At 61.9% G+C, this 13,083-nt stretch overlaps 1 protein-coding gene across 1 annotated transcript in view; it reads right to left on the bottom strand.

Moving 5' to 3' along the window:
• The window catches only part of GNA11 (G protein subunit alpha 11), a 30,094-nt gene extending 18,222 nt beyond the window's left edge, over positions 1 to 11,872 (bottom strand). The window contains exon 1 of the mRNA XM_016937030.3: positions 11,447 to 11,872. Coding sequence (XP_016792519.1) covers positions 11,447 to 11,582 — 136 coding nt within the window. The 5' untranslated portion in view covers positions 11,583 to 11,872. The remainder of the gene's footprint in view (positions 1 to 11,446) is intronic.
• Positions 11,873 to 13,083: the final 1,211 nt, after the last annotated feature.

Below are 13,083 nucleotides of genomic sequence, written 5' to 3'. Positions count from 1 at the left end.
CCAATGTCTGGATGCCTGGGTCCTGCCTGAGACCTCACACCCCGCGGCTGGGGCTCAACATCCAGGGCCCTGATCAGCAGAGGCTCGCTCCCACCCGACCGGCAGCCATGTGGCCCCAAAGCAACGGCCCCAACTCGGGCCTCAGCCCACATGGCTCCACCCTGACCCAGCCTGCCCCGCCTGCAGCCACACTCCACCTGAAAGACAGCTGAGCTGGAACGCTCTTTTGGCTCCAAAATCTTCAACAGCTGCCCACTGGAAAGAAATGCCAGCCCACTCCTCCTGAGACAATGTGTGAGCCCCTCCGAGATGCCGCCTCACTCTGGACTCGTCCACAGCCCCTTGCCGGCCCTCATCTCCCGGTCTCAGGCCACTGCAGGGCACCTGCCAGGGCAGAGCCTTCTGTCCACTCCTCACCGCACACCAAGCACCACGGCAGCTTTACTCGTAAAAGCCAAAAAGCCAAAGCTCCAGAGACCCTTCAGCAGGTGCACGGGTGCAAAGACCCCACGCACAGACCGCTGCTCGGCGCTGGGCAGGAATGGACCACTGACCACACCGCCACCCCAAGGGCAACGCACCAAGTGGTCCCACCCATAGCAATGAATGTCTGTGATCCCCCCAAATTCCTATGTTAAAATTCTCACCCCTAAGACAGTGGTGTTGGGAGGCGGGATCAGCTTCTTCCGCTGCGGAGCTCTTGGGGGGCTCTTTCATGAGGGCACTGATGGTTCCAGGAGGGATCCCGTCCGCATGAGGACACAGCAAGAAGGCACCGCTGTCTATGAACCAGGAAACACAACCACCCCCTACACCAAATCCACAGCGCCACTGTCTATGTACCAGGAAGCACAACCCCCACTTCCCCCCAACCCCCCAAATCCACAGAACCTTGATCTTGGACGTCCAGCCTCCAGAACCATGAGACAAACTCGGGTAGTTTATAAGCCACTGTGCCTGCAGTATTGTCACAGCAGCCCGAGCTGACTGAGACGGTGACAAAATGTTAGGAAAAGAGAACACTGCAGGAAGCCAGGGATCCAGCCAGGGGTCCAGCCATGAAAGGGCAGCTGGGAGGGTCCTGCAGGACAGATGCTGCCTGGCCCCTGCCTGTGGCAGGGGAGCACGCACTCCACAGGTGACGAGTCAAACCCAACTTCACATGCACCCCTCCCACCCTCCCTCCCTGCCACGAGGCCACACCCACCACCGGTCCCGCTGTGAGACCCCCAGGTTCCTGCCTCAGACTGGGTCTGGAGCTGGTGAGCTCAGCCTCCCAGGAGGCCGTCGTGGGCACTGGCAGCTGTGTGCAACCCTTGCTTCAGCACCAGAGTTAAATATAAACTACCCCTTCCATCAGGTCCTTCCCCTTCCCAAACGCCCGGAGAACCCCCACTGCAGAAATCCAAGGGCCCGGCGTTCAGGAAGCGCCCAGCACCCCCACAGCACAGGCCCTTTGAGGGTGGCTCTGCCATTCCCTCCTCAGTGAGGTGTGGCAGTCCCCGTCTGCAGCCTGCCTCGCCAGCTTCCTGAGCGCAGGGGCTGTGGCTGCCCTGCCCACCTGCATCCCTAGCCCCTATGCAGAAGGCGCTGTGTACATGTTTCCTGAGCGAACCGAATGAACCTGGCCCTGGTCCACGGTGCTGGATCCCTCATGTCCCCATTGGGTCCCCCGCACTCCAGTGCCCGTCAGGATGGACCTGACTGCATGTCACCAGCCATGGCTCCTGGGAGAATGGGGCCCACATCTCCCACACCTGAGGGAGCCCCCCACACAACCACAAGCAAGGTGCTTTGCCTCTGCAAGCATGGTTCCTGGTGGGCCTGCCACAGGCCGCCCCACAGTGGACCCCAGACGCTAGGGAGCCTGCAGGAGGCACATTCTCAGGTACACTCAGCACGCCACCACTAGGAGGGGCCAGAGTCCGCCCACTGCTCCCACTGAGCCAGCTTCCAGAGGAGAAAACCACCCTCCCGACTGGACCCGCTGGCCAAGATCTGGAGAGGCCAACCAGGAGGAACGAAGTCTGTGCCCCAGCTTCCTTTTCCCCGGCGGGAAAGGAAAATGGAAGAAAAGGAGGCTCCAAGCCCCACAAGAGGGCGCAGCCCTGAGAGCAGGAGCTGGGGGCTCATCCGATGCTCAAGATTCAAAGCCGGGCGCGGTGGCTCACGCCTGTAATCCCAGCACTTTGAGGCCGAGGCAGGTGGATCATTTGAGGTCAGGAGTTCAAGACCAGCCTGGCCAACATGGTGAAACCCCGTCTCTACCAAAAAATGTACAAAAATGGCCAGGCATGGTGGCTCACACCTGTAATCCCGGCACTTTGGGAGGCCAAGGTGGGCGGATCACGAGGTCAGGAGATCGAGACCATCCTGGCTAACACGGTGAAACCCCGTCTCCACTAAAACTACAAAAAATTAGCCGGGCATGGTGGCAGGCGCCTGAAAGCTGAGGCAGGAGAATGGCGTGAATCAGGAGGCGGAGCTTGCGGTGAGCTGAGATCGTGCCACTGCACTCCAGCCTGGGCGACAGAGCAAGACTCTGTCTCAAAAAAAAAAAATTCACACACAAAAAAATTAGCTGGGTGTGGCAGTGGGCGCTTGTAATCCCAGCTACTCAGGAGGCTGAGGCAGGAAAAACGCTTGAACCCAAGAGACAGAGGTGAGCAAACATTGTACCACTGCACTCCAGCCTGGGTGACAAGTGAGACCTTGTCTCAAAAAAAAAAGAAAAAAGATTCAAGGCCGGGCGCAGTGGCTCACGCCTGTAATCCCAGCACTTTGGGAGGCCAAGGCAAGCGGATCACCTGAGGTCAGAAGTTTGAGACCAGCCTGGCCAACATAGTGAAACCACATCTCTACTAAAAATACAAAAATTAGCCGGGTGTGGTGGCAAGCTCCTGTAATCCCAGCTTCTCGGGAGGCTAAGGCAGGAGAATCACTTGAACCCAGGAGGCAGAGGTTGCAGTGAGCCGAGACTGCACCACTGCACTCCAGCCTGGGCGACAGAGTGAGACTCTGTCTCAAAAATAAATAAATAAATAAATAAATAAATAAATAAATAAATAACAAATAAAAAGTATATAAAGATTCAAGTAACCCATGACCCCAGTGGCAGGGCTGAGACCTGGGAGCCGACACCTGGGAGTCAGACTTCCAGGGTTCCAGGCTGCTTCCCGTCTACGACGCCTGAGCCGAGCCCCACAGTGCCCAAGACTGTGAGATGTGGGCCGAGAAGCCAGGAAGCCCCCACCAGGCTGCGGGGAGGCCGGGCCAGTGCACACACCGGGAGCAAGGCCAGAGCCACAGGGCCCCACCTGGGGGATACACACGACTGTTTGTCAGCACCCATGAGAAGGCAGGTGGTGGCAGCCCACGCGTGTGCATGCGTGTGCCTGTGATCTTGGCTCTTGGAAACAGCCGGGAAATCTAACCCTGACCAAGAGCTGTACTGGCGGGTGTGGGGTCAGAGCCAGGCACCAACCTGACGCAGGGGCCCGAGGAGGGGCAGCCCTCCTGCAGCGGAGGACGGATGCCCCTCATCCAGCTTCACAAGGGGCCTCATGCCTGCCTCGCTTCAGTCTCAGAACCCCAGGAGGTAGACAGCACCTCAGCGCCTGATTGACTGGAGGGGAAACTGAGGCACGGAGAGGACAAGCTGCCTCCCTGAAGTCACACGACCCCTAATGGCAGGGCCTGAAGAGACTTCGGTCTCCTGGCTCCGCAGCTTATCCCCGGCAGGCAGCCCAGGACGTGCTCTTCTGCTCCAGCACGAACCCTCAGGCAGGGAGGCAAGAAGACAACGGGGCGCCCTGAGAGAGGAAGTGCACCCGGCTCACCCCGCTGCTGAGGCTCAAGAAAGAGCTGCCCCGAAACTTACTACCCCAGGTGGGGCATGACAGCCAGGGGCAGCGATGGCAGGACAGCCTCTGGACTGGAACCCAATCCCATCTCCACAGCAGCAGAGTCCCCAGGTGCCTCAAAGGTGCAGATACTAACTGCCCCTCGCCGGTCAGGGGCCATGCCACCTTGTTCTATTCCCACTGAGGCTTCCGTGCAGACTGGCCCAAGTGGGAGTGACCCCACCCCTCCACTGGAAGTGGATGGTGTCACTCACCCACGTTTTCTACGTTTTTTTTTTGTTTGTTTTGTTTTGTTTGTTTGTTTTTGAGACAGAACCTCTCCCTCGGTCGCCCAGGCTGGAGTGCAGTGGTGCAATCTCGGCTCACTGCAACCTCTGCCTCCTGGACTCAAGTGATCCTCCCACCTTAGCCACCCAGGTAGCTGGGACTACAGGTGCACATCACCAAGTCTCGCTAATTTTTTGCATTTTTAGTAGAGACAGGGGTCTCGTCATGTTGCCCAGGCTGGTCTCGAACTCCTGGACTTGAGTGATCTGCCTGACTCGGCCTCTCAAAGTGCTTGGATTACAGGCATGAGCCACCGCACCTGGCCATACAAAATTTCTAAGCTCCCGTCTCCTCACGTGCTGGGTCTTCCCACAGCCATTACTGAAGCCCCCCGACAGCCTGGGAGACTGGTCCCCAGCCTTGTGCAGCCCATCTAACCCAGTTGTGGGCACTGGCCTGGACATCTCCACCTGAGGGACAGGGACAGACCCCCGCCCCTGCCCAGCTCACTGACCATCGCCAAAGAGTCTGGGATAAGATCACTGATGGGGGAAGGGCAGGAGTCCGGAGGCCCAGGCCCCCTCTCCAGACATCTACCCAGGCCACCAGCAAGGGCCTGACCGGTCAACCCTCGCCGTATCCAGTGGGACTAAGGCCGAGCAAACCAGTGTGGCTGCAGAAAAGGCTGCTTCATTCATCCCACAGCGTGAACCCGGCTCCACCACAGCCCTGGGGGCTTCATTCATCCCACAGCGTGGACCTGGCCCCACAGTCCCTGGGGATTAAGACAGGCAACAGAACAGTCACATCTCTGCAGGCCGCACAAGTCCCACTCGGTGGCGGGGCCCAGCACCCATCAGTGGGGACACGGTTAACAATAGCAACAGACACAGCGCCCTCCAGTTTGACCACACCTTTCAGCCCCCCACCCCACTCTGTCCCTGCAGGGCCCCTGAAACATCAGGGTGACCACACAGTTTGACAGAAGAGAAAACGGAGCCTGGGCTGCCGGACAGTGCGGTACCCAGAACACCAACATCGAGGTCAGACGGGGACAGAAACCTGGGCCAGCACCGTCCCTCCTGGAGCCTCCCAGGCCTTGGGGTCCCCATGTGGACGCCATCCAGGGAGCACCACCGCCCAGGGTTACTCCGCAGCTTTTCGGTGCAAAGCAGCCAGCAGGAAGGGCAGCCACAGGGGACAAGAGGGCTCCCTCTCCGCTGTCTGCCGCACTGGCCTCAGCTCATTTAATCCTTCCACAATCCTACAGGGGGAGGGACAGCCTTCCCACGTGACCGATGGGGAAACTGAGGCCGGGAGAGGGAACTGACTCGCCCCTGGCTCCCTCCAGAGTGTGCCCCCACTGCCCCGTGCTGGCCAGCCCAGGGCAGCCCAGGCCACAGGCAGGACTCAGAAAGAAGCTTCTGAGAGCCAGCTGCGCACTGTCCCCGGGGACCCCTTCTGCCCAGTGCACAGGCCCACAGGCAGGTGGCAACCGAGCCTGCCCCAGCAGAGACCCCTGGTGTGCACCAGACCAGCCTGCAGGGCGTTGGGGAGGTGCCGGGCCACTCCTCTCCACTTCCCTGCGTGATCTGCCTTCAGTCAGCCAATGACGGTCACTCGCCAAGCATCTCTGAGACCTGCACAGCTCAATGACACGGGCAGGGAAGCAGGGGACCAAGGACACGCAGCTGACGATGGCGACGAGAAGGGAAGGGGGCTGCTAAGACACACGGGTCAGGGGTCCTGCTCCCAGGGACACTAGGCGATGTCTGGGGACTTCTGTGGTTGTCACAACTGGGGGGTGCTCCTGGCCTGGTGCGGGTGGAGGCCAGGGACGCTGCTCAGTACCCTGCAGTGCCCAGGACAGCTCCACCCCAGAGAACGATCCAGTGTAAAACACCCACGGAGCCGAGGCTGGGGAATCCTGATCAAGGTGTCTGTGGGCAGATCCCAGATCCCAGATCCCAGGGCAGGATCCCCCACGGAGCAGCTTCTCAGAGCACCCAATGTGTGCCACACACGCCAGGTGCTGTGGACGCGACAAGATATCACCACGCCGGCAGCGGGAGCAGCAGCCAGCATTCCGTGGGTCCCCACGTGCGGCGGGATGGGGATCACCACCGAGTCCTCACCCCACCGCCCCCTGAGGAAACTGAGGCACAGACCTGAAGTCCCACAGTTACAAGAGGCAGAGGTGGGCTCTGAACCTAAGTCTCCCCAGGCCACGTACCTGATCCGGACACCACACTGCTCCCAGGCCCTGCAGGTGGCCCGAAGACCCACCCACCAGTGCTGTCCTGAAAGCGCCTGTTGGTAGACTGCGGGAGGCCAGGCTGGACCAGGAACCCCCACAGCAGAGACCATCGGAGGCTTCTGACTCAGAGGCAGGGAGTGGGGATGGAGGGTGGGAGACTGGACCACAGACATCTTGACGGCGGGGGAGGGATGTGGCCAGGCCCAGATGACAGCAAGAGTCTGGATCCAGGGCAGCCAATTCTAAGACCTGCCAGGTGCCCTACAGAGGACAGACACGGTGGGAGGCCCCCCGGGCGGGATGCTCCACGCAGGGCCTGGCGGCAAGAGCTACATGCACCTGCAACCACCTGCACGCCAGCAAACCGGCACTTAGGATCCCGGTTCTGCGAAAGGACTTAATTTCTGCCAGATAATGACCCTGCATGTGGGCCTTCCCAGAGCCCCTGGCCGCCCCTAATCGCATCCACCGCTCTCAGTCACCCAGGTGGGCAAGCCATACAAGGCTTCCCATCCTCCACGCACAAGCTGGGGTGCCCAGTGGGGAGAACACAGCCCTGCTGGGGACCCAGAAGGGGCGCTGGGTCCCAGCTCTGTCTACAGGGTAGGGCCGAGCAGGCCCCGCGAGCGCCCCTCTAAGATCCGTCCGACTCCACCACACACCTCTCCAACCTCCTGATGCCACGGCGTCCTCCCCGTGCTGCCCAGGGTCCCGGTCCCAGACAGAGACAGGCTCCACCACAAGACTCAGAAAGTGAAACCTCTCGTGGTTAAATCTCGGAGGAAAGCACTTCCTCCACTCTCACCACAGCACCGGCAGAGCCGGGCAGGAGGCTCGGGAGGAAGCTCCACGGAGCTCACAGCTGTGGAACGGAGCTTCCCGGACCATGCCCGGGAAAAGCAGACCCTTTCAGCCACAGTCATCATAACTGATTACATGTAAACGCAAAGGACGTGAGAGCAGGCCCGGACCAAGTCCCCACGTCTCCCCGGCCTGGGCTCGGGCTTGGGAAGTCAAGGTTGGACGAGGCCATCCAAGGGCGCTTCCTGCTCCCAGAGTCTTCTGGGACACGGCACAGCCACCCTGCCAGGCGCCAGAGGCCACGCTCCACGCCTCCCAACACTGGGCCAACAGAGGCCCGGCCCTTCCCGTGGGGCCACCGCACCCCATGCTGGATCCCGGGCCTTGTCACTGCCCCGTGGGGGCTGGCGCAGGCCGGACAGGAAGCCTCCGGAACTAACCATCCTGCTTTATTTAGAAAGCCTGGAGCCACTCCGGCTCAGCCTCGCTAGCAGCCTCAGGCCCCGGGAACAGGCATTCCCATGGAAGTCCCCACGTTTCCAACCACAAACCTGCCACAAAGAACTATACGGGGGTCCCCTCCACAGTTTACCAGTGAGACGGAAACCTAACAGCCGAGGGCTGCCCGTGATAGGCAGAAGCCCAGCGGGCCTGGGGAATGGGAACCCAGATCCAAGAGCTGCTGGCGGGGCCTGCAAGAGCTCTCCAGGCCACAGGGCGGACCCCAGGATGGCGGCGGCGCGGACAAGTGCGCAGTACGTGCTCGCCACTCCTGTACCCATCCACAGCTGTCACCAGCATCGACAGAAGTGTGCATAGGGACAAACCTGGAATACCACGGGTATAAAACAATACATGCATTCACACCCATGCATACACTGAGTAGTGAATTCACACACACACAGCTTTGACGGTGCTTAGAAAAATACTCTATAAGCACTCATGGAAACTTCTGACAAAATAATTTGCACTCATTATCCCTCAGCTTTGCCACGAGCACTTTACATTGTACGCTACCACACAGTAAAGGGTCTCAAATGGGGGCAACGTGCCCCCCAAGGGACAATGGGCACTGTCTAGAGACATCTGTGGTTATCACGACTTGGGGGAGCTCCTGGCATGGAGTGGGTGGAAGCCTCGGACACTGCTCAGCACCCTGCAGTGCCCAGGGCAGCCCCACCCCAGAGACTGACCCGGCCCAATGTGCACAGGGCCCCGGGGAGACCTGTTGTATGTAACGGAGAGGCCCATTTGAGGCGTGAACAACACATTTTAGCCGCCACGGGAGAGGCGGCACGGCAGCCGGAGCCCCGTCCAGCTCTAGGGCTCCGTAAGGTCCCCCCCACCCCGAAAACGGGGCACGGAACGTCCTCGCCAGGCTGACCGACCTCACATGCTGTGTGCAGCCCCAGGGAGGTAGTGGATGAGAGCGAGCAGACACGGCGTTCTTCCAGAACATGCTCCACCTGGTTGCAAACCCAGGAGTCAGGGCAGGGCCCTGGAGCCCTGCTGCCCCAGAGCCTGGAAGAAACCAGCACCACCCACATAAACGAGACCCTCCTGGGCCCCAGATGCCACAGGGGTGTGGTGGCAGGCCCCTGCCTCCCTCCCCGACATCCACTCCACAACGCTGTACGGGAGCCATGGGGGAGGAGGGATGGAGCCCCCACTGCTAAGGGGCAGGGGAGGAAAGAATTCTAGGGAGAGGCAGACCCAGCTTGGCTGGGCCTCCTGCGGAGTGCCAGGACCTCCACCCAGAGGTCTCTGAACATTCCGTGGGCCGCAGGCGCCATAGCCACCTGCTGCAGCCCAACAGCCCCTTCCTTCCGGGGAGCCTCGGCCCCACCCTCTAGCTGCTCCCTGAAAAACGGGGGCAATCACAAGCTCGGGGCTGGCCTACTGGGAGAGTGGAATGAGTTCCCACAAGCAGGCAGGGAGCCTGACAGAGGTCCCCTCCCCTGCACCCTGAGGCCCCAGCCCCTGGACCTCAGGTGGTCAAAGTCCTCCCAGCAAGGGGCCCTCCAGCTGGGATGCAAGGTTGCTTGGACGGGAAGTTTTCTGAGGGTCTGTCGCATCAGATTCCCAAAGGGGTCCCTGGCTCCAACACCTTGGGTGTGAAGCCCTCCCAACCCCCTGACAGCCCCGGCCCTCTGCATGGCACTGACACCAGTCCTCCTTGGGTCGCACGCGAGCTCACGTCTTCCTCACTGTCCTATCTGCCCCGCCTGGCCCTGAGCCTGACAGCAACCTCCCGTCTTACAGGCTGATAGGGGTCAACTTTCAGGCTCACAGAGTGGGAGGGGGTGGGACTGCAGACACAGGTGCTCCTGCAGCAGACACCCCTGGGCCACAGGCGGGCACTGGACAGAGGATGCGGGAAGGGCCGCATCACTTCCAGACTTGCTCCAAGCAGCCAAGGCGGCAGACACGGGAGCCCCTGACCTTCGTCCTTGAACCCCGTGTCAATCTCAAGTCCAAAGTGCAGGCACAGAAGACTGGGTGCATGCAGGGATGGCGGCGGGGGTTCTGGAGGTCACAGAGCCACAGGGCAAGGCCATCTGGTAAGATCTTTATGACACCAGTAATTCCTAACTCCCTTCCATCCAAACAAAGTCCATGACCCACTACAAAAGCCAGCCAGTGCCACTCTGTGCAAAGTGCCACCACGCGGGCCGCACTGCACATTTCCTCCAAACGTGAGGACCACGGCTCTGCCTACCCGCGTCCCCTGGAAAGATGGCCCATTTTAGAACCCTTAGGTAAATCAAAACACAAGTTTGGGGAAAAAAATCAGGAAGGCATTTCGTCCAAGGCACCTCTGTAACCCGGGACACCGAGGGCCCTAAGAGGCTCACAGCAGGAGAGGCAACGTGTTCCCCACACAACATGCGACCTGCCTCCTCCCCAGGAGCCACCGCCACCAGCACGCCCCCTCCTCCGTCACCGCTGCCTCTCACGCATTTCCGACCTTCCCCACCGCCCCGCCCCCGGCCCAGGAGCTAACCTAGGAGCTCGGGAGGGCAGGGGCGGGGCAGGGCAAGAGCTTCTGTTTTGTAAACGACTGAAGGGGCCCTTATTTGGGGTGACAACACTTTACAGCTGGCCCGACTGGCTCCCTGCAGCAGGTGTGCCTTGGGGAGAAGGAGGTTCACCAGCAAACCTTCTCCAGGACGGTGGGGAGGAGCCGGCAGGTGGGGGGCGGCTCTCAACGAGGACTCAGCGTGGCTCCCACCAGGACTCTAAGGAAGGGGGCGGGGGAGGCTGCCGAGATAGCTGCTTGGGACAACAAGCAAAGGCTCCCTCAGGTGTCAACCGCCCCACCCTCAGCTGAGCGGAACCCTGAGGAGAGGAAAGACTGTCTTTTTCCCACAGGGTGCATTCCAGCCCAGAAGAGTACGGGGTTTCCCGGAACAGGAAGGCAGGAGAATGGCCCTGAAGGGAATGTGGGGATAGGGGACACGGAGGAGTCTTCGGGGGGATGGGGGGGTGTACAGGGCCTGCATGGAGGGTACAGGGCTCTGCCTGGAGGGAAGGGTCAACGCGGGGCCCTGAGCAGTGAGGGGTGAGTGTGCCCTGTGGGTTACAGCCCAAAGGTCTGGCCCTGAAGGGGTAGCGAGGGGTGGGTACTCCGGTGGGGTAAGGTCAGAAGGTCCCTGTGCAGGGAGGGACAGGTCCCTTGAGAAGGAACAGAGGGCAAATCCTCAAGAGTCCTGGAGGCCCAATGTAGACAGCAGAAACTGGGAGCTGACCTAGGAGTGATCGGGGGCCTGATCCAGACAGGACAGACACAGGCTGACACCGGAGGGTCCCAGGTGCCAACATGAACAGTTAAGGCAGGGGCTGACCCCAAAGAAATCAGGGGCCCGCAGCTGACCCCGGAGGGTCCCAGGTGCCGACCTAGACAGCAAAGGCAGGGCTGACCCCAGAGGGTCCCGAGCCGACCCAGACGACACAGGCAGGGCTGATCCCGGAGGGCCCCGCCCCGACCCGGACAGGCAGTGAAGGCACAGGCAGGGCTGACACTCGAGGGTCCCGCCCCGACCCGGACAGGCAGTGAAGGCACAGGCAGGGCTGACACTCGAGGGTCCCGCGACCCGGACAGGCAGGGAAGGCACAGGCAGGGCTGACCCCGGAGGGTCTCGCGACCCGGACGGCACAGGCAGGGCTGACCCCGGAGGGTCCCGGCCCGACCCGGACAGGCAGGGCAGGCACAGGCAGGGCGGGGCCCGCAGCCGGCAGGCCCGGGGGCCGCACTCACCGAGCAGCAGCAGCTTGAGCTCGCGCCGGGCGTCGCGCTTGTCCCGCCGCAGCTGCTTCTCGATCTCGGCGTTGATCCGCTTGGACTCCTTCACCTCATCGCTCAGGCAACACGCCATCATGGACTCCAGAGTCATCGTCCCGGCCCCGGCCGACGCGGCCGCCTGCCCGCCGCCGCCCCCCGGCCCCCGGCCCGGCCCTGGCCGGAGCCGCCTCGGCCGCCGCCCGCCGCGGCCCTCCGGCCTCGGCCCCCGGCCCTCGGCCCAGGGCCGGCCCGCCCCGCCTCGGCCGCCGCCTGGCGAGCCGCCGGGTCCCCGCTCGGGCCGCGCCAGCCGCGGACTCCCGCGCGGCCGCACTTAGCCCGCGCCGCCGCCGCAGCCACCGCCAACCGCAGCCGCCGCAACCGAGCGACAGCGCCGGACAACCTAGCAGGCTGGGAGCGCAGCCCGCGACGGGCAGACGGTGCGGCCAATGGGAGGGGCGGGCGGCCAAGCGCGCCCACCATGGGGGCGGGACTAGCGGCCTGGGCGGGGCGTCGGCGGGCGCGAAAGGGGCGGGGCGGGGCGAGGGCGGGGGGCCCGCGGGTTTGGTTGCGCCGACGTGGGAAGGGGGACGCGCAGCCGGGAGCCGGGGCGGGGCCGCCCGGGATTGTGGGAATGTGGCGGACTCGGCCCGGCCAGGCTCGGCTCCGCTCGGCTCCGTTCGGCCCCGCTCGGTCCCGCTCGGCTCGGCCCAGGCGCGGTGGCGGGGGCGCGCACGCGGCCGCTGCGCTCTCTGGGTCTCCAGGTGCCTGGGCAGCACTCGCTGCCCCCGGGAAGCGCCCTGACGTTGCCTGACAGGAACCTTCACTCATCCATTAAAAAGCGTTAATGGAGGTCGGGCGCGGTGGCTCACGCCTGTAATCCCAGCACTTTGGAAGGCCGAGGCGGGCGGATCACCTGAGGTCTGGAGTTCGAGACCAGCCTGACCAACACGGAGAAACGCCGTCTCTACTAAAACTACAAAATTAGCCCGGCGTGGTGGTGCACGCCCGTAATCCCAGCTACTCGGGAGGCTGAGGCAGGAGAATCACTTGAACCCAGGAGGCAGAGGTTGCAGTGAGCCGAGATCACGCCATTGCACTCCAGCCTGGGCAACAAGAACGAAACTCCGTCTCCAAAGAAAAAAAAAAAAAAAAAAAAAAACAGGGCCGGGCGCGGTGGCTCATGCCTGTAATCCCAGCACTTTGGGAGGCGGAAGCAGGTGGATCACGAGGTCAGGAGATCGAGACTATCCTGGCTGACACGGTGAAACCCCGTCTCTACTAAAAATACAAAAAATTAGCCGGGCGTGGTGGCGGGCGCCTGTAGTCCCAGCTACTCGGGAGGCTGAGGCAGGAGAATGGCGTGAACCCGGGAGACGGAGCTTGCAGTGAGCTGAGATCACGCCACTGCACTCCAGCCTGGGCGACAGAGCGAGACACTGTCTCAAAAAAAAAAAAAAAATTAAAAAGCGTTAATGGGACACCTACTGTGTATCAGGCATTAATGGGACACATTCTATATGCCAGGCACGGACCAGAGATTAATGGAGTGCCTGCTGTCCATCAGGTGTCAATCAGGCCTTACTGCAGTGCCTGCACCATTCCAGGCCAGGTAT

Source organism: Pan troglodytes, chromosome 20 (genome assembly GCF_028858775.2).
Source record: "Pan troglodytes isolate AG18354 chromosome 20, NHGRI_mPanTro3-v2.0_pri, whole genome shotgun sequence".
NCBI classification, from domain to species: domain Eukaryota; kingdom Metazoa; phylum Chordata; class Mammalia; order Primates; family Hominidae; genus Pan; species Pan troglodytes.
The sequence above is the reverse complement of the archived record's forward strand: the minus strand, read 5'-3'. Positions and strand labels throughout refer to the sequence as shown.